This window comes from Coccinella septempunctata, assembly GCF_907165205.1.
Source record: "Coccinella septempunctata chromosome 5 unlocalized genomic scaffold, icCocSept1.1 SUPER_5_unloc_1, whole genome shotgun sequence".
Taxonomy (NCBI): domain Eukaryota; kingdom Metazoa; phylum Arthropoda; class Insecta; order Coleoptera; family Coccinellidae; genus Coccinella; species Coccinella septempunctata.
Genome location: NW_025408025.1, coordinates 38,314 through 59,974, shown reverse-complemented (window position 1 = coordinate 59,974; position 21,661 = coordinate 38,314). Strand labels below are relative to the sequence as shown.

Below are 21,661 nucleotides of genomic sequence, written 5' to 3'. Positions count from 1 at the left end.
TGTGGGTAATTCACCTTTCAGGTTAAAACCTTCCCAGTCTCTCCTGGTCCTGTTATCGAACTTTGAGACAATTAAATGTATAAGAAGTGTATCCCACTCCTTCACTGGTTGACCAAGATTTTCTTAAGATCGCAAATTCTTAGTGAATGAATCGTAAAGATTTTTTAAATCGGAACTATTTTCTTTTGTCATTACTGGTATTTGAAATAAATTATTGACATAGGTTTCGATAATAATTCTTTTATTTTCATATGCATCCTTGAGAATTGAAAATGCTACTGAATAATTAGCACTAGTAATTGGGATGGATTCTATTTTTTGGGAAGCTTCGCCACTCAAACATGATTTTAGATAATAAAACTTTTGAATTTCATCAACTTGCTTATTGTCATGAACTAATGAAATGAATAAATCTCTGAATTCAAGCCATTTTTCGTATCTTCCGCAGAAACTAGGTAACTTTAATGGTGGTAATTTGACTGGTGTTGAACTGTTTTTAATACTGGATATGCTATTAATCGATTTATTGTCTGAGTCACTTAAATGCTGTTCATAGTTTAATAAAATTGACTGAATTCTAGATGTAACCTCGAAAAAAACATCTTCAAACATTTGTCTTTCCTTTTCTTCTAGATCGCAATCACCTTCTTTAGATTTTTCATCGTACTGAACTAAATATTCAATATGACCTTGATATTCTTCAAATTGCGAATATGTTTTATTAATTGCATCTAATCTTACTCTAAATTGCATAATAATACTATCATCTATTTGTAAATCTTGTTTTTCCAAATAATTTTTTAATCGAGTCAATGCTGCCTTGCATTGACCACGCTTGAAACGTAGTTGCGTTAAATCTAAATCCGCCATTATTAAATTCAAAACAACCGTCTAAATAATGAAATTGTCGGAAGGTGGATGGGAGTTGGAGGTACTCACAATTGCCTATGTGCGCTATCTCGCGACTTGGATACTTGGATTATTGTTTATTATTGCGCCTGCCTAGGTGATCGTCGTCTCCTGGGGCCTGCGTGCTCGTCGTCTCCTGGTGCCTGCGTGGTCGTCGCCACCTTGTGCCTGCGTGATCGTCGTCACTCGTCACCTGCTGCCTGCGTGATCGTCGCCACCTGCTGCCTTGTGTCCTTGTCTCGGTCGTCGCTGTTGACTCGGACCTCTCTGTCTCTCGCTTGATGCGTACGATGCCTCGTGGAATTTTCCGTGCTCAATTCACTTGTTATTTCCTTTCCTGGATTATTTTCCAATCCAATCCGGTTGAATGGACCAAATTTATGGTAACTCAGGGTGGGGGATTGTTTCACCACTTTTTTACTAGATTAAAACACTCGAAATTGTAAAATGCTTTATTGGAGAGCATGTCATCTCTTCATCGCAGTGGACTGTACTCTACTGACTTGACTTGCACACTCGCGGTGCCCATCTGCCTTTTTATTGCTTTTTACAATGTTGCCGGATCACTAACATGGCGTATTACGATATTCTAGTAAGGCTAAAAATGGATCATTACCGCTATGTAGAGATTTCTTTAATATATTTTTTACTGTTTGTACTGCTCTTTCAACCATTCCATTCGACTGATGATGATGTGGACTTGACAAAGTATGCTTAAAATTCCAATTATTAGCAAAAGTTTTAAATTCGTAAGAGGTAAATTGTGGACCTGAATCTGAACAAACTTCTTTTGGTATTTCTTGTCTAGAGAAAATATTTTTTAAATTTGTTATGATATTATTTGTAGTCGTATTAATATTCAAATTAGATATTTCTATGAATTTAGAATAATAATCCAACATTAATAGATAATTTTTATTATTGAAGTAGAATAAATCGATTCCAACTTTAATCCACGGCTCATTAGGAATATCATGATTAATTAGAGGTTCTTTCACATTTTGTTTTCTATATAGGTTGCAAGTTTTACAAGAATCACTCAATTTATCTATTTGTAATGATAAACCTGGCCAAAATACTAGTTCTCTAGCTCTGTTTTTAATTTTTTCTTTACCCATATGTCCTATATGTAATTGTTTTAATGTATCTTGTCTTAATTCTTCCGGTATTAAAATTTTATCACCTTTGAAAATTAAACCTTCCATAAAAGTTAATTCATCTCTATAGGTCCAATAAATTTTCATGTCATTTTCTAAATTCTTTTTGTTATTAGGAAAACCATTTTTTATTAATTTCACTAAATTTTGCAAGTGACTGTCAGTTTTGATGATTTGTTTGATTTTTTCTATTTTTAAATCGGATACAGGTAAATTCTTTACTATTGAGCAAATATGCAAATCAATATCTTTTGTGAATACATATTCTTCATCAATATAGGCTCTTGATAAAGCATCAGCAATTTTCAATTCTTTCCCCGGTTTATATACTAATTTAAATTGGTAAGGTTGAAGTTTCAAAGGCATTCTTTGCAACCGAGGAGGTGTTTTAACAAGAGGTTTTGAGAAAATTGATATTAATGGTCGATGATCAGTTTCAATAGTAATCTCTCCATTTGTAAATAAATATTGACAACTAAATACTACTGCGAGCATTTCTTTTTCTATTTGCGCATAAGATTTTTGAGATTCTGTCAAGGTCCTCGATGCATAGGCAATTATTTTATTTTTCTGTTTGATACAAGTACCAAGACCTTTTGAAGATGCATCACATGATATAATTATGTTTTCATTTGGTTGAAAATATCCTAATATAGGTTCTTTTGAAATAATATTTTTTAACGATTCGAATGAATTTTGTTGTTCATGATTCCATTGAAATTCAATATTTGATTTTAATAGATTTCTTAGCGGTTCTGTTATACTAGATGCATTTGGAATAAATCTTTGTAAATATGTAATCATTTCTAAAAAAATTTCTACGTCTTTTTTATTCTGAGGAGTTTTATAAAATTTAATGGCTTTAATTTTTTCTTCATCTGGTTTTATTCCACTAGAAGTTAATATATGACCCATATATTTGATTTCGGTAATGCCAAATTTACATTTGTTTTTGTTCAGTTTAATATTATTTTTTCTACAAATATCCAATGCAATCTTTAAAATCTTGTCATGTTCCTCAATGCTTTTTGCAAATATCAAAATATCATCTACATAAATTTTGATACCTTTAACCGAAGAAAATAAATCACTTATACGTTTGAAAAATATTTCCGATGAATTACGGAGACCATATGGCAATCTTTTGAAACAGTATCTTCCGTAAGGAGTATTGAAAGTTGTAAGTTTCTTACTTTCATCATCCAATTTAACATGCCAAAAACCGTTACTACAATCTAGAGTGCTGAAATACTTAGCTCCTGATAACTCGTACGTTAATTCTTCTAATGATGGCATATGGAAATGTTCTCGTTTTATGGCTTTATTCAAGTCCTTGGGGTCAATGCAGATTCTTATATCATTACTAGCTGACCCGGCAAACGTTGTTTTGCCATATAAATAATTTCCATGTTGTATCATAAAAAAATAGAAATTAAAAATTTTGTCTAAAAAATAAAAAAAAATTTAGGGGTGGACTACCTCTAACATTTAGGGGGATGAAAAATAGATGTTGGCCGATTCTCATAGATAGCTGACCTGGCAAACGTTGTTTTGCCATATAAATAATTTCCTAATGATTAAATTACTAAAATGGCTATTAAAAAAAAAGGGTTGATCGTAGGAGGGTGAAAATTGAGGATTGTATGTATTTTTGTATGTTGTATCATAAAAAAATAGAAATTAAAAATTTTGTCTACAAAATACAAAAAAAATTTTAGGGGTGGACTACCCCTAACATTTAGGGGGATGAAAAATAGATGTTGGCCGATTCTCATAGATACCGGATAAGCACAAAAAATTTCATCAAAATCGGTCAAGCCGTTTCGGAGGAGTATGGTAACGAAAACTATGACACGAGAATTTTATATATTAGATTGGGCTTACGAACGATCACCATTGAGCTGACCCAATCGGTTGGCTCCGATAATTTCTCTATAATATTTTCGTCTTCTAAGTCTTGAAGTTTTTGTTTCAGTTTTTCGTGAAGATTGAATGGAATTTTTCGCGGTGGTTGAATTATTGGAGTTATATTTGGGTCAACGTCTATGTGATACTCATCTTTCAAACATCCGATACCTGTGAACAGATCATTATAATTAGAAAAAATTTTAGCATAAATTTCATTTTTATTTTCGTTTGATATTTCAGAAATACTATGATCTTCATTATTTTTAGTCAATATCTTGAATTTAATTATTTCTTGTAAACCTAATATTGCGCATTTTTCAGTATTCATTACATGAAAGTCTACATTTTTAATAACGTTTTTATATTTTGTTTCTAATGTACAAATTCCCAAAATTTTTAAAGTTTCATTTCCATAAGTATTGATATTTCCGGTAAATTTTTCTAGTTTGACATTTTTTAATTTTTTAAATTCATAATATGGCAATATATTAACACCTTTTGCTCCTGTATCTAGTTTAAATTTAACATTCAAAAAATTATTCAATTTCAAATTTTCATACCACTCAGTTTCATCTGCAATATGAGATATTTCTAAAGAACCTAGAAAAAATTCATCTTCTGGAGTATTGTTCTCTAAAAGACTGATATTTTTAGATTTACACATTTTCGAAAAATGATTTAGTTTATGACACTTGTTACACTTAGCTTTATATGCTGGACATTTCCCACGTTGATGTTGTAGACCACATCGTTGACATTGGCGATGAAATTGAAGTTGGTTCTTGTTGATTGATAGTTTCTTCTGACCTGCATGATTTTGTTGATACGATTGAATTGGATGCTCTTGTGGTCTTGATGTTGTTGGCCTTTTATAGTTTTCAGTTTGTTGAATTCTATTCATCTTAAATTTTCTTCTGGACATTTCATTCAATTCCTGGGATGAACAGATTTTTTCCAATTGATTTTGTGATTGCTCTGCTGCTTTGCACGTATTTATTGCTGTTTGTAGATCTAACTTTGGTATTCTTAGGAGAGTGTCTTTCAAATTTCTGTCTGTGATTCCCATGACAATACGATCTCGAATTAAACTATCGGTTAATTTATCAAATTCACATGTGGAACTCAGTCCTCTTAGTGCATTCACATATTCGTCGATTGTTTCTTCCACTTTTTTATCTTGTAGAAAAAACATGTGTCGTTCGTAGGTAACATTGATATGTGGCAAGAAATATTTGTCGAATTTATTGATGAGATCTTCGTAATTTTCTTCATTGTTTTCATTTGATGGAAAATTATTATAAATACGAATCACATTCAAAAATAATGCTGCTTTATACTTCGAGTCCAAATTCGTTTGTCTTGATGCCTTCAAATAAATTTCGAATTTTTGTTTGAAGAATCGATAATTGTTGGCTAGATTTCCGTTGAAATTCATTTCTGATGGAATTTTCACATTGGTGTTCATTCTTGAATGTTGAACTGATTGATTCGAAGATGATGATGACGTTCCTGGTTTTGGATTCTTCGATTCTTCTGTCATTTAGCCACAATTTTCACTACTTGAATTTTTAATTTTTTGTAGTACACTTAAATTAGAATTCGAATCAATTTGAAACAAATCCTAATACCGACTGCGCCATGTTACGTTTGGAATGAACTTGATGATTAATCAAAGACCTGTTGAGGGTGCTGGTTTATTCTAGAACTAAACTACATCTTCCTATAAATCAAGTTACATACATATGTACAAAAGAGACATGCGTCATAATGATAAAATCAAGATCCTAACAGATGTATTCATTTTTTTGGATCCCTCTCACATGATAAAATTGGTAAGAAATACATTTGGCAGTCAAAAATCCTTGGTAGATTCCAGGAATAACAAAATTGATTGGAATTTTTTGATACGGTGTAACGGGGTTTTCCTCGGTGTACTCGAGCGCCAGCTATTCTTTAAGGGAGAATAGCAAACCTACCCTGGCAGCTACTAGCCGGAGACAGGGTTCCCTGGTGTCTAGGATGTTAGCGACGCACAATGATAGGCAGAATCAACGTATACAACTTTTATTGGTCGATTCGTAAAAGGGGAACACAAATGGCACTATTACAAAATTCTTACAGTGACTCGAAATCAGTGAGATTTACAGGGCAAAACGGATGGAATGACACGGGATCCGATCTCAACGAGCGAGATATAGGGTGATCCTTATCAGAGCAAAAGGTCAATAACTCCGAAACCGCTGGATATCCAGCTGTACCTAAGGATCTCAAAGATGCGTCTTTGGTAGTAGAATCTGTTGAATATTATGTTTATTTAGTGTTGAGCTATTTTAAATACAAGAATGTGTATTATTTGTTGCATAGCGAAAGCCACTGTAATGTCAATCAAGTCGTTTTCTATGAAAGTATACTGACATAAAGGTGAATAACGATTGTGAAGCTGAAGCTGATGTAGTATTGTGGTTGATGAGATAATAAAGAAAGTAGTGTACACTTTTGTTTAATTAAAAGGATCCACCAAAACCTCTTATCAGTCTTATCATCACAACAGGTTATGGGCCCAGAAGTGCTAGTATAATTGGAGATTAGAAGATTACTCTTTATTGTCCACCCGAAGAAAAACCACAGCGAAGATTAATACAAGATGGCCGGCAGTGACGAATTTCGTATTCCAAAACTTGAAGATAACAATTACTACCCATGGTCTATCCGAGTGAAGGCAGCTCTCATACAAAAAGGTTGTTGGGAAGCAATAGATCCTGGATTCATAGGGGAATTATCGAATGAACAGAAAAGGTCCAATCAGAAGGCCCTTTCTTTTCTACTCTTATCAGTTAATGACAATTACATTGAAGACATTGGTGATGTCAAAATGCGAAGGATGGTTGGCAAATACTAGAAGAATTACACAACAAATTTGGCCTATTACACACTGTAATGCTACTGAAGGAAATGGTTACAGTGAGTAAAAGTGAAGACATCTCAAAGCAAGAATATTTGAGTAAAATACAGGATTTGAATAGAAAAGTAATGAAGACAGGAATCCACTTTCCTGATAATCTTTTAGCCTGTATTTATCTAATGGGGTTACCGATAAACAAGTATGAAGGATTAGTACGTAATCTAGAGAAGGAAGATTTAAAACTAGACACAAAAACTGTAAAAGCGAAATTATTACTAGAAGAAAAACGACTCAGAAGAGACGCCGAAGAAGAAAATGAAGTTAAAGCACTGTTATCAAAGAATAAACACTGGAAGAAATCTGAAAATGGAAACATGAGTAAAAACAAGAAGGAAGTTCAAACAAGAGTTGTTATTTGTTTCACTTGTGGTGGTAAAGGACACATATCCAAATTTTGTAAAAAAGCTAAACAAAATGAAGACAAACCAGATAATGAGAATGAAGAAAAACGACTAGCTGCCACAGTCACAACAGAATATAGAGCTCTTTGTGTTCGTGGAAGTAAAGTAGGTGAACCATATAAATGGACTTTGGATTCTGGAGCATCTGATCACATGACACCATACAAAGAACTCCTACATGAATTCGAAGAAACAGATATAGGAAATGTAGTAACAGCAGAAGGAAGAATTATGAAAATCAAGGGAAGAGGAAAGATTTTCTTAGATGTCCAAGAAGAATATGGAGGACATAAACTTGAAATATCAAATGTTTCATATGTACCACAACTTGAAGACAATTTGTTGTCAATAAGTCGAATAGAAGAGAAGAATTCAAGGATTGTCATCGGAAAAGGTATGGCAGAAATTATTAATAATAATGAAATTGTTTTAAGGGCCAAAAGAAGAAACAATTTATATGTTTTTGAGACGAAAAATGTAATGAAGGCAGGAAAAGCGACAAGTACAAGTATCACATGGCATAGAAGATTTGGACACCTGAATATGACATCTTTAAGCAAAATACCAGTCATAAAATGCACAAATGACAAGCTGGACGAAGAACAAAGGTGTGACATATGCATTCAAGGAAAAATGAAGAAAAACCGCTTTCCGGAGGTAAGCTTAACAAAGACTAAAGCAGTATTAGATCTTATTCATACAGATGTTGGAACGATATCAACACCATCTCTCGGTGGGGCAAATTATTTTGTCACATTCCTAGACGACTATTCTAATTACATAGAAGTTGCTGTAATGAAGAAGAAAAGTCAAGTATTTTCTGAATTTAAGAAATATAAATTAAAATGTGAAAATTTCCATAACAGAAAAATTAAAAACCTACAAAGTGACAACGGTGGAAAATATACAAGTAATGATATAAAGAACTATTTAGAAGAAAATGGTATTAATCATAGAAAAACAGTTCCTTACAACCCCCAACAGAACGGTAAGGCAGAAAGGCTCAACCTTACTCTGTTGGATATGGTGAGATGTATGTTGGTAGAATCTGGATTGCCACATGAATTTTGGGCTGAAGCCCTTAGTACAACTTGTTACATAAGGAACAAGATTTGGTGGGTTAACGTCCATTTCTTTAGATTTGGAAATGAAATATCGGGAAATTGGACTATTTTGTAACTTTTATTTCTCAACTATGCCGACGTTTCGAGGAAGTTTACCTCTTTTTCAAGGCTAAAAAATTTTTTATACAATAATTAATGGGAGAGTATAAACAATATTATCAGCACCTACCTAGTTAATTCCTTAAAAGTTGAAGTCATATAAATTATTCAAAAGTAGAGCTAAGGAAGCATTAATCGTGCGATACATTTGGAGTGGAACTAGTGAATGGCGCGAGACACGAGGTCGTGAGGTCAGAATCCTTGAACTCCCTCCTCTATGATCACAGAATGTAGACTAGAATAGTATGTTGTCATCTAGATTATATCTAAGTTGACAGTACAAAATTATCATCAACAGATTTGGACAATACAAAGACATCTACAACAATTGGCTTATGATCTTATCTTAGATTATGAAGAAAATAGATATGCAAGAAACATAAGTGAAATGATTTTTATAAAAAAGAACAAAACGGTAAACCATAGAGAAGATGTACAGGGCCTAAGTATTTTATACAGCCAATTGTTGTAGATGTCTTTGTATTGTCCAAATCTGTTGATGATAACATAGAAATACCAAACGAGAAGAAGTCCGACTCCCGTACTAAATTTATTGACACTGTTTGTAATCTATGATTTCTAGGCACTACAACAGCGCTGCTCCAAAATCGCACCGACGGAAATCGGAACTACTGCTCTGCGGCATCGGTCGTAGGTGGCACGCCAAAACCTATCCATTCAATTTGAAATTTTGAACCCCAGTAGACTTTGCGTCGTCTTACTTGTAATTCACAAATGAAACTATTTCATTCATTTGCAACAAAACTAAAGATACTACATTAGGTACCGATAAATTGATGACAAATTTGTTGATTGAAAAATGAATCGTGATTGTAAAAGTATTCAAGTACAAATTATTGGAAAATAAAATAAGAGCAGTTTAGGAAGGAGCGGAATTTTTATTGACCCTTAAACCATATCCCTAAGGAGTTGTTCTGCAGAAAATGATATTGGTTAGGAATATAACGACATAACTATTACATTAAACCAGGAATGAAATATAGGTATTCTTGTAATTGCTCCTGTTGACTGGATATTCGAAGTCTTCTCTTCGGTAAACTCTCTGTTTCTTCTGGTAAACCATTTTCGAGAAAAATTTGTTGAAGGAATGTTGAGTTTTCAAATACTGAAAATACATCCATAAATAAGTAGGTACTCAGTTGCAAAATTGTACTTCATCTTAAATTAGTAGGATTTTCATAAAAATAACGCTTGGTTTTGTATGAACTTTGGGTATTCAACTCGGTCGTATTCAAACTCAATGGTATTATTTTTTGAACGAATATGATATAGAATCATATTTTCCAACTTTTTCGACAACCCAAAAAGCACTCCTTGTGGCCAAGCGGCCTGTTATGAGGTTTAAAGAATAGCCACAATTGAGTTGGAGTGATTTTGGTGACAGCGGTCTCATCGAACCGCTGGCCTTAAACCGAGTCAACTTTAAACGTGTTAAAATACAATTTTTCTTTGAAGAACTTATACTTTCTCAAGCCATCGGTGAGCAGACAAATTCCAAGCTTCATGATTAAACAAACATATTATAATTATCAAAAAACCAATCACTTACCAGTAAAGCAAGAAACGGAACTAGAAGAACGTATATGATTCCCACTAGTCAAACAAATTATTGAAGAAATAAGAACATTTCTTGGAAAAACTTCGCCAAAATAAATCTGTCATCAGAACAGTATTTCATAGATTGAAAATCTATGTAGGATTTCTATCAAAGATATTATTTTTGATTTCTATAGTAACACGACTCGACTCTAGCGCCCCAAAGTAATCGCACCGACAGAAGGGCGAACTAAAGCGGTTGCATTTCTGCCTTTATAAGTTGGAAGGGGTTGATGATAATTTTGTACTGTCAACTTAGATATAATCTAGATGACAACATACTATTCTAGTCTACATTCTGTGATCATAGAGGAGGGAGTTCAAGGATTCTAACCTCACGACCTCGTGTCTCGCGCCATTCACTAGTTCCACTCCAAATGTATCGCACGATTAATGCTTCCTTAGCTCTACTTTTGAATAATTTATATGACTTCAACTTTTAAGGAATTAACTAGGTAGGTGCTGATAATATTGTTTATACTCTCCCATTAATTATTGTATAAAAAATTTTTTTGCCTTGAAAAAGAGGTAAACTTCCTCGAAACGTCGGCATAGTTGAGAAATAAAAGTTACAAAATAGTCCAATTTCCCGATATTTCATTTCCAAATATAAGGAACAAGTGTCCATCTACCGCAATAAACAATAAAATTCCCCATGAAATATGGAACTCGAAGCAATTAACAGAAGGTGATATAGAACCAATGCGAGTATTTGGATGTTGTGCTTGGGTACAAAACAACCAGTTCAAAACCAAATCAGATCCCAGAGCCACGAAGTGTGTATTTTTAGGATACCCTGAAGGAGTAAAAGGATACAGAGTATGGAACATAAGCGAGAAGAAACTAATAGTAAGTAAAGACATTATTTTCCAAGAAAATATATTTCCATTCAAGGAAAATAACATTGGTCGACCACCAGAATTTATAACTTTGGGAAATCTAGATTGTGAAGATTCAAATGAAGTTGACACTCCCAATACGTCAAACGAACGAATTATTGTAGAGAATGAACACGTTGCAGATGATATTGAAAATCCAATGAATTTAGAGACTTCTGATCCAGGGGAAGCAGAGATTAGAAGATCTTCAAGAAGAATTAAAGATTGAATTTAGAGACTTCTGATCCAGGAGAAGCAGAGATTAGAAGATCTTCAAGAAGAATTAAAAATTGCCATTGTTGTAACAAGGTCACAAATATAATGGAAGAAGAACCAAAATCAACAACTCAAGCATTAAATGGAAAAAATGCTGAAAAATGGTATGAAGCAATGAAAATTGAGATGAGTAATATGAAGAAAAATGAAACATTGGAACTTGTTAAAAGACCTCCAAATGTCAACATCATAGGATGTAGATGGGTTTTTCAGATCAAAAAGAAATATGAGAATTTAAAATTCAAAGCTCGTCTTGTGGCACAAGGATTTAAACAGATTCGTGGAGTCGATTTTGAAGAAACCTACAGTCCAGTCATTTATAAAAATACTTTAAAAATACTCTTAGCAATTGCAGTTGAAAAGGAATGGCATTGTGAGCATATAGATATAAATGCTGCCTACTTAAATAGCAAAATTGAGGAAGAAGTAAATATGGAGCAACCAGAGTACTTCGAAGAGGAAAATAGAGAAGAATATGTATGTAAGCTGAAGAAAACCATCTATGGTTTATATCAGTCAGGACGTGACTGGAATCTAATATATAAAATTCTCGTGTCATAGTTTTCGTTACCATACTCCTCCGAAACGACTTGACCGATTTTGATGAAATTTTTTGTGCTTATCCGGTATCTATGAGAATCGGCCAACATCTATTTTTCATCCCCCTAAATGTTAGGGGTAGTCCACCCCTAAATTTTTTTTTGTATTTTTTGACAAAATTTTTAATTTCTATTTTTTTATGATACAACATACAAAAATACATACAATTCTCAATTTTCACCCTTCTACGATCAACCCTTATTTTTTAATAGCCATTTTAGTAATTTAATCATTAGGAAATTATTTATATGGCAAAACAACGTTTGCCGGGTCAGCTATCTATGAGAATCGGCCAACATCTATTTTTCATCCCCCTAAATGTTAGGGGTAGTCCACCCCTAAATTTTTTTTTTTTATTTTTTAGACAAAATTTTTAATTTCTATTTTTTTATGATACAACATACAAAAATACATACAATCCTCAATTTTCACCCTTCTACGATCAACCCTTATTTTTTAATAGCCATTTTAGTAATTTAATCATTAGGAAATTATTTATATGGCAAAACAACGTTTGCCGGGTCAGCTATCTATGAGAATCGGCCAACATCTATTTTTCATCCCCCTAAATGTTAGGGGTAGTCCACCCCTAAATTTTTTTTTTATTTTTTAGACAAAATTTTTAATTTCTATTTTTTTATGATACAACATGGAAATTATTTATATGGCAAAACAACGTTTGCCGGGTCAGCTAGTAGACATATAAATTCGATATTTTCTATCCTTAATCTTATACGATCAAAGAGCGATGCTTGTGTATATTTCACTAAAAACAAGAAGTTGATCATAGGTATTTATGTTGACGATTTTCTTTTATTAGGAGAACCAGAAGAAATCACAGAAATCAAAGCAAAGCTTTCGAAAGAATTAGAATTGAAGAATCTGGGTCCTGTATTCAATATATTGTCGATAAAAATTCAGAGACCAGCCTTTAACGAATTGATTTTAGATCAGCAAAATTATATCGAAAAGGTCTTGAGGGAATTCAACATGAGTGAATGTAAAGGGATATCGACACCTCTAGATCCAACAAATACTGAAGGTACAGATAAATTTGATGAGAATACATACAGGAGAGCTATTGGAAGTCTTCTGTATATATTTAATGGAACTAGACCTGATCTATCGTTTCCTGTTTCATATTTGAGTCAGTTCAACAACGCTCCTATGAATTGCCACTGGAATCAAGTTAAACATTTACTTCGTTATCTCAAGGGTACTTTGAACACCAAATTATTTTTCAAGAAAACTGGTGAAAAATTGAAATTTTTTGTGGATTGAGGCAATAACAAAAGTGAAAGAAAATCATGGAGTGGAATGGTAGTTATCCTTGCCGGAGCTGCTGTTATATGGCAAACAAGAGAGCAGCGCAGTGTATCATTCTCGACAGTGAAGGCGGAATATGTTGCGATGACCGACATAACAAAAGAATGGCTGTGGATAAAAGATTTTTTTATTGAAACTGGATTGAGTGAGTTTTTACCTGAACCATGTACGGTTTTTTGTGACAATCAAGGTGCCATTAGTTTAGCTAAAAGCAGTGTAATCTCAAGTAGATCCAAGCATATTGGCATAAAATTACATTTCTTGAGAGACATGGTAGAAAAGAATGAATTTTTTTTTAATTATGTTTTTTCTGGTGATAACTTGGCAGATATTTTTACTAAAATTCTACCTGCTCATAAAACCAAGGAGATCAGATGCATTTTAGGATTGAAATGTTTTGATTGAGTTTATATTTGTAGTTTTGTAGTGCAAACATTTTTTTTTATTTTTGTTAAAAAATTACCTCAACAAGGGGAAGTGTTGAATATTATGTTTATTTAGTGTTGAGCTATTTTAAATACAAGAATGTGTATTATTTGTTGCATAAGCGAAAGCCACTGTAATGTCAATCAAGTCGTTTTCTATGAAAGTATACTGACATAAAGGTGGCAGCTTTGTGTTCTATGGATTATTGTTTTATTTTCTGGTAGTTTTCCAGCCTTAAGATAGCCCAGAATACCCTGGGCCCCTCCAGTCAATGGCCTGAGGAACTTCAACTCCGGTATACCCTTAGCGGCGCTGCCACCACTACTTCTCCGCCCCCCTCCACATTTGTTATTCTGTTTTCTGTTGTACTAGTTCTGTATGCCTCCGCTGGCCATTTCGCCTCCAGTAACTCTTTCAGCTCCTCACGTGACATATCCTCCTTTATTCTTCCCTGAATGGTTGCCACTGATAGATCGAGGGATATTTCCTCTAGATCAGCCTGACAGCTGAAATCGGCTCTTTCCTATTGCTCTCCTATTCTCTTCGCTTCGAATATCTCCTCTGTTATCAGGTCTCTTATCCTTTTTAACTCCTTCATCATCGTTTCCTTTATTACAGCTTCTGTATTAAGCAGCTTTGTTAACTCTTCTTCAATCTCGGTCATATTCACTATTAGGTTATCCAGGCTCTCTTTTTTTATACTCAGGTTCTTGGGAGTTTCAACTCTCTTTCGCTTGCTCGGGTTTGTTCCCACTGCGAAGTCAAAGAACCAATCCGATAACGACTCTTCCGGTGACACAATTTCCTCTTGCCCAGATATACCCATATCCACGTATTTCTGTTCTACTTTCGGGGAGCTCGTTACAATTTGCTTTCCTCTTATCGTTTTGTCTTCTGTGGGCTTCTGTGCCTCGGATGTTTCCATCTCTTCCTTCTGTTTTTCCCTACTTTCATCTTTCGTAGGCTTACCGGCGTCCTCCTTTTCCTCTTCCATCCTCCTCTGTCTTGCCTCCCTCAACCTCTGTGCTGTCTCGAAGATTTCAGCGCCTTCTCGGTGCCTCCTCCTCTTCTTCTTCCCCATCCTCCCAGTCTCCTCAACCGGTAACACAGCCTGGTCGCCCAGCGATTTCCCGGCTTCCTTCATCTCCAGTGCAGACTTTTCACTCTCGTCTCGTCTACTAGGTGGAGTCCTTTTTAACTTCGTACTCTTCCCAAATATATTGACCTGGGTGTCACTTTTTTTATTCGGCGTTTCGTTGCCCCCCCCCCAGAATCCGTGGGGCAGCCCGCAATAGCAGGGAGGGATTCTGGATCGATTTCGATCCTACCCTCCTGGGGTACATCATACGTTTTAAGATCCGCCATAGTTGTTTAGTTTACCGCCTTCGCGTTCTTTCCCGATGGTTGCCCATCGGTGTGCATGGGTTTTCTGTCAGGGTTTTCCTTCCCTTAGCCTTTGGGGTCCGTTCCCCGACGCGCAAGGCAGCGCGGATTTGGTCCGCCCCGGGTATTTGATTTCCCCGGTACCCCCCATATCTGGGAGGCATCCCCCTATCCGCCACCTGGGGAGGCGCTCCTCATGGGAACCTTTTTTTTTTGCCCACGAGGTAGGGGGAACCGATACCGGCTTCTCCGCAGCGGACTGTGCAATACTGCGGATTCGTGTGGGGCTCTCACCCACCAAAACCCCCTCCTCAACAACAAAGTCGAGGTCTCAGGGACACTGACCTGTACGACTAAGTTGTTGCGCACTAGGGCAAGAACCGTTTCCACCAAGGCGATTGGTATTTACGGTATCTTCCCTGCGTGGAATGCCACTCCCTCCTTACACCTCTTGGACGTCTGGAAGGAGGGGAGGAGTTAGGACCCCGTCTCACGGATCTCACAGTCTAGTGACTGGCTTGAAACGTTCCGTAGTATCCCCCTGGCTCTGGTTACGGAACTCGAGCTGTCCGGGGTAGATCCTCGGAAGGTCTTGACCCGACTCCCATATAGAATCGCAGTTCTGTGACCTATTTATAGGGAGCCGTTGGCCCTGGTCCCTCGGAGATTGCGCAGAGAGGTTGTGGTATCTGTCAGACAATAACGGTACTCCTTGGGTCTCCTCCGGATCCCGAGATACCGGGGGCCAAGCGAGTCATAGTTTCTCCAACGTATCACCACGAACTATGTCCACCTGGTGGTTCCGAGGGGGAAAGTGAGACGTACTCCTTGCGGCCACGCTCGGATTCCCGCCGAGATAGACAAGTCGTAGATCCGGGTCGAAGCGCTAACATTGCTCCCCGGGTCTTCCCCGTGTCCGTGGACTCGAGGTGCCAACAAAGCCATAGTTGCTTCTTGCAGGTGGTACTAACGGTACTTCTTGGGTCTGCCTCTTGTCCGCAGACTAGAGGGGCCAAGAAAGCCATAGTTAACCACGCCCCTTCCTCCTGCGAATCGTCCGAAGCCTTTTCTCGATAGCTCTGTCTCCGGCGAGCTGGTCGCCAAGACTTAAGCCCTTGGAATGTGAGAGGAATTGGGGTCGGGATGGTCGTAGTCAGGCTTGGTCGTCATCTTGGGCTGCATCATTCCGTCGTCTCCATATCTGGCTTGTTCGGGCTTCCTGAAACACACTTTGTCTAGGGTTGGTTATTATTGTCGTAATCGGGTGGTGTTGTCTTCTTCGGGTGTTTGGTGTCGTCATCTCGGTATTTGCTTTTTGGTGGTCTTTTCCTGAAATTCTTAATTTATGGTTCACTAATCATACCTTCCGGCGTTTTCCCGTTCTCTCTCCTCTTCTGCCTTCGCCTTCATGACGGTCCGGATCCATTCTGTGATAAGATTCCACTTAACCTCATTCTCGAGAATCTTTGCTACGATGTTGTGCTTGGTGTATTTAAAGTCCGGGTTTCCGTCTGTTGCCCTTGCCAGGTCTTTCCTGGTATCTTCCCATTTTCTGCAGAAGAGGATGTGGTCCGGCTTGTCCAATCTTTGGCAGTTCCAACATTGGGCGCTATTACTCTTTCCTATCTTCTTTCTATAGGTCCCAAAGCAGCCATGCCCGCTCAGGAATTGGAAGGTTTCGTACTCGAGATCTCCGTGTGCCCGGTCCATCCATTTCAACGGGTCTTGTATCAGTTCTTTAGTCCATCTAGCGCCTCTGTGGCTTCTTATTTCTTCTATCCATCAGGTATAGCGCTGCTATACCTGAAACATTTCTATAAGCTCGGATAGAACTTACCACGACTCCTCTCTGCGCCTTTCTAATCTTATCTCTGGCGGTGGTGTAGGTACTTAGGCTCTCTGCCCATAATTCAGCCCCATACATCTTGACATGGCTGCGGCAACCAATACTCGTCTCTTTCTTGATGTGGGTCCTTCTATTCTGGGCATAAGTTTTCTTAGGGCGTTCGTCGTCTCTCTCGTTCTCTCTACGGCGTAATCTATGTGCCGGAGGAAGGTGAGGTCTTTGTCCAAAATTACTCCTAGGTATTTAAGCTGTCTCTTTGCCTCAACCTCTACGCCTTCTATAGTTGCCTTGGTCCGTTCTATTGGCCGTCTTCCGGTTAGCGGGAGTATTTCCGTTTTGTGTGGAGCCAATTGCAGTCCTCTGCTTCTCAGCGAGGCTCCAACACGAGCTGCCATTTGTTCGGTTTTCTCCCAGGCTTCTTCTTCTGCTTTCCCCGTCTTTATCATTCCTAGGTCATCTGCGTATGCCACCAGTTTTGTATCGGGGTCGTCGTCGGCTAGCTCTAATACTCCGTTGTACGTTATATTCCATAACGTGGGACCTAAAACAGAACCCTGGGGGACCCCACATGTTAGACATACCTTTTTGTGCGCTGTCCTCAGCGTCCTATTCTGGAAGTAGCTTCGTATAACATTCTGTAGGTCGACTGATATTCCTTTATTCTTCAGTTCTTCGAGGGTCTCTTTCCATCCAACTGAATTAAACGCGTTCAGATTGGGGGTTATTTGGGATTGCAGTCAAAAACGAATGGATCACTCTTTATTCTTTATACTCGAGCTTTCGGAATGTGTTCATTCCTTCCTCAGGAGCAGCTACAATTAAAAAACACAATAGATTAAATCGTACAATTAAAACAATTTTTTTCTTACAATGTGAGGTTTTCTCGTTATGGTTATTCGATTCGATTCTTTTACTATGGTAATTAGGAATCCTGTGCCAAATCATAAACTTCACTAATGATAACTTTTGTAAAATGATGGTCCAGATAAACATACATAAATGATGGTACAGACAAACAGAAAAAATCCTTTCATGCATTAGTTAACTTTGATTCTTGGTTATGTCGAAAAATTGCTGACATGTCATGTTGACGTTCATTATTTGTAGTCATAGAATCACAACTTACATTCTTCTTTTTTTATTATTTTTATATTATATTTCTTACAATTTATACTTCCGACATTATTAGAGTTAAAACAATATTCATCTAAAGGGAATCGTGATCATAAGTTTTCAAGTCATTTAGTTATTCATTAGTGTTTGGGTCATTTATTAGTTATTACGTTATTTACTATTCATTCAGTTATTTTTTTCTGTTTTTTCTAGGTCTTTTATTCTTTCTTGTTCCACTCTTACACTTCAACAACTCACTAGCCTTTGTAAACTATCAACTGCTACACTGTCACTGTGAACACCCGGTGCGCTTCTTCTTCTTTTCTTCTTATCCCATTCAATTAATAGCGAATAGATGTTGCTTAAATTTTGTATGTCTTTTCTTGCGTTCATACAATGATCTTCTTGTGAAATACGAACCATTTCTAGGAATAACCTCCTGTTAAAATCTTTTTCTCTGTCCAATATTGCGACCTCTTCAAAATTGGGATGGTGATCCTCCTCTATAGTATGTATGGCCAAGGCACAAGTCTTTTTTTTGTTGTTAATATCACTGCGATGACTAGATAGACGTTGTTTTAAGGTGGTCGAAGTTTGACCAACATATACTTCCTCACAATCATTGCAGGAAATTTTGTATACCACTCCATTTTGTTGTAGAGTAGGTGTGGGGTCTTTTAGTTTGGTAAAGATGGATTTAAGTGGTTTCACATTCCTTGTTGCGATTCTAAACTTGTCCTGAGGTATCAGTTTCCTGAGTAGAGGTGTTAATTCCTCAATGTGTGGTAGGGTGATATATTTCTTATTAGGTTCTTCCTCATTTCTTGTCTGTACTGGGTTTTCTAGAGAGTTGGGTGTGCTGTAAATTATCTTGCTCAGGAGTTTATAAGGGTAATCATTCTCTCTCAATATTTCCACTAGTTTTTTCAAGTTTTTGTCTCTAAATCTGGGGTGACATATTTTCGTTATTCTTGTTTTCAAATTCTTTATTATGTTGATTTTCATGCTCATTGGATGATATGATTTGTGGTGTATGTATCTGTCGGACGATATCATCTTTCTGTACCAATCTGTCATCAGTGTGCTTCCTTCATTTGTTTCTTCTCTTATTACTTTCATATCTAAGAACGGTATGGATCTGTCGCTTTCCTCCTCTACGGTGAACTGTAGTGTTTTACTGGTGTCAAATGAATTTAATACTTGTAAGGACTGTTGAACCAGTTCTTTTGGAATGGCTGTTATGATGTCATCCCTATATTTTTTGCAGAAGGGTAGTTGGCATGGTAGGTTTTGTTTTGTATAGTCTAGAGCTTCATCAATTACATATTCGGCTACTATCCCTGAAATTTTCAATCCCATGGGAGTGCCTTCTTTTTGTTTGTAGTAGGATCCATTAAAAGAGAATGATATGGTGTTGAATAAGAACTCGAACAATCCGAAAAAGGTATCTTTGTCAATCGGGCTGTTAGGTCCTATGTCCTCCCATTTGTTGCCGATGCATCTTTTGGCTGTGTCCAAGGTGGTGTTGGTGAACAAGGAGACTGCGTCCCAACTTACCAGTACATAACCATTGGGTAGTTTGAAGTTATTTATAAAGTCTGCAAAATCGAATGAGTCTCTAATGTAGTATTGGTTTTCTCGGTTGTAGGATTTAGCTAGAATATCTGTCAAAAAATTCGTTATTCGTGTATTTGGGCTATCAATTGAAGAGATTATTGGTCTCAGGTTCAATTCGGCTTTATGTATTTTCGGTAGGCCATAATATCTTGGGCAAGTTCCTCGATAAAATGTGAGTTGTCTCGCCTGGTCTTCATCGATTATGTTCTTCTTCTTCATTTCTGCACTCATTTTGTTTCCTCTTTGTTGGTACGTGTTGGAAGGATCTCTTCCTAGTTTTTTATAAAAGGTTTCATCTGATAGTTGGTTTGTTGCCAGCTGGTTGTACTGCTCTCTGTCCATCACTGTTGTTACATTTCCTTTATCTGACTGGGTTACTATCAGTTCAGGATGTTCTTTTAAGAATTGTCTAGTTGCTTTTAGCTTTCTTTGAAGTGGGTTGCAATTGGGGATGTCTTTTTGAACATAGTTTGTAATTATGTTGGCTATCTTGGCTGTTGTTATGTTCTTATCTTTGTTTTGGATAATCTTTGTGGTCTTCTCCATTTCTGCTAGTAATTTTGGGATCTGTATATCACCTTTTGTTGGTGGGAGGCAGAATTTAGGTCCCAAGGATAAAACTGTTTTCACATCTGCTGGCAGCTCTGTTGATGACAGGTTCTTGAGCCATTTCTCCTGTGTGGTGACCTGGATAACTTGGTCATGTATTAATCTTTGCAGTTTGTTTCTATTCTTCGTCAGTATTCTAAAAAAGGATCTATTGTATGTTGTGGAATTCTTCCTCAAAAATTCTTCCCACAGTAGTTCCGGGAGGTCTGTGCTTATTAACTGGGTTAAGGTTTGTTGTCTGTTCTCTAAGTACTTGAGATTCTTATGTGTTAATTCTATTTCTTTATTAGTCACCTTATGTCCCAACTTAATCGTAAATTTGTTCATCTGCTGTGCTGTTTTTCCATCTTTATATTCCAGTTGTTGGCATATTCTCTTCATTCCGCTATCTATGTGTTTCGGCTGGATTCCTTCTTGTCTGCATCTTAATAAAAAAATTCTGCGGTTCCTCAAATTAGCTATTTTCCTTAAGTTGTTCATAAATTCTTTCATCTGTGTTACTTTGTTTCTGCCATAGTTGTGTTGGATGTTCTCAAAAAATCCCATTATGTTCTAATTCAGGTAAAAGGTATCGACTGTTTTTCTTATATTCAGATTGGGGGTTATTTGGGATTGCAGTCAAAAACGAATGGATCACTCTTTATTCTTTATACTCGAGCTTTCGGAATGTGTTCATTCCTTCCTCAGGAGCAGCTACAATTAAAAAACACAATAGATTAAATCGTACAATTAAAACAATTTTTTTCTTACAATGTGAGGTTTTCTCGTTATGGTTATTCGATTCGATTCTTTTACTATGGTAATTAGGAATCCTGTGCCAAATCATAAACTTCACTAATGATAACTTTTGTAAAATGATGGTCCAGATAAACATACATAAATGATGGTACAGACAAACAGAAAAAATCCTTTCATGCATTAGTTAACTTTGATTCTTGGTTATGTCGAAAAATTGCTGACATGTCATGTTGACGTTCATTATTTGTAGTCATAGAATCACAACTTACATTCTTCTTTTTTTATTATTTTTATATTATATTTCTTACAATTTATACTTCCGACATTATTAGAGTTAAAACAATATTCATCTAAAGGGAATCGTGATCATAAGTTTTCAAGTCATTTAGTTATTCATTAGTGTTTGGGTCATTTATTAGTTATTACGTTATTTACTATTCATTCAGTTATTTTTTTTTTTTTTTTTTTTCTGTTTTTTCTAGGTCTTTTATTCTTTCTTGTTCCACTCTTACACTTCAACAACTCACTAGCCTTTGTAAACTATCAACTGCTACACTGTCACTGTGAACACCCGGTGCGCTTCTTCTTCTTTTCTTCTTATCCCATTCAATTAATAGCGAATAGATGTTGCTTAAATTTTGTATGTCTTTTCTTGCGTTCATACAATGATCT

The 21,661-nt window shown here is 36.3% G+C and overlaps 3 protein-coding genes and 1 long non-coding RNA gene across 4 annotated transcripts; all 4 read right to left on the bottom strand.

The window, feature by feature from the left end:
- Positions 1–3,985: 3,985 nt before the first annotated feature.
- LOC123322475 lies at positions 3,986–5,081 on the bottom strand. Its single transcript, XM_044910451.1, has 2 exons — positions 4,535–5,081; positions 3,986–4,142 (listed from the first exon to the last, which is right to left on the bottom strand). Exons 1-2 carry the CDS (start codon positions 5,038–5,040, stop codon positions 4,121–4,123), a joined length of 528 nt encoding a protein of 175 aa, XP_044766386.1. The 5' UTR covers positions 5,041–5,081; the 3' UTR covers positions 3,986–4,120.
- Positions 5,082–16,173: 11,092 nt separating this feature from the next.
- On the bottom strand, positions 16,174–16,776 carry LOC123322471. The gene is made up of 2 exons (XM_044910447.1): positions 16,430–16,776; positions 16,174–16,285 (listed from the first exon to the last, which is right to left on the bottom strand). Exons 1-2 carry the CDS (start codon positions 16,774–16,776, stop codon positions 16,174–16,176), a joined length of 459 nt encoding a protein of 152 aa, XP_044766382.1.
- Positions 16,777–16,956: 180 nt separating this feature from the next.
- Positions 16,957–20,797, bottom strand: LOC123322470. The gene is made up of 2 exons (XM_044910446.1): positions 18,284–20,797; positions 16,957–17,466 (listed from the first exon to the last, which is right to left on the bottom strand). The coding sequence occupies exons 1-2, from the start codon at positions 20,795–20,797 to the stop codon at positions 16,957–16,959; spliced, it is 3,024 nt and encodes a 1,007-aa protein (XP_044766381.1).
- Positions 20,798–20,878: 81 nt separating this feature from the next.
- Positions 20,879–21,243, bottom strand: LOC123322466. The gene is made up of 2 exons (XR_006539122.1): positions 21,002–21,243; positions 20,879–20,944 (listed from the first exon to the last, which is right to left on the bottom strand). It is a non-coding gene; the product is annotated as an uncharacterized LOC123322466 (long non-coding RNA).
- Positions 21,244–21,661: the final 418 nt, after the last annotated feature.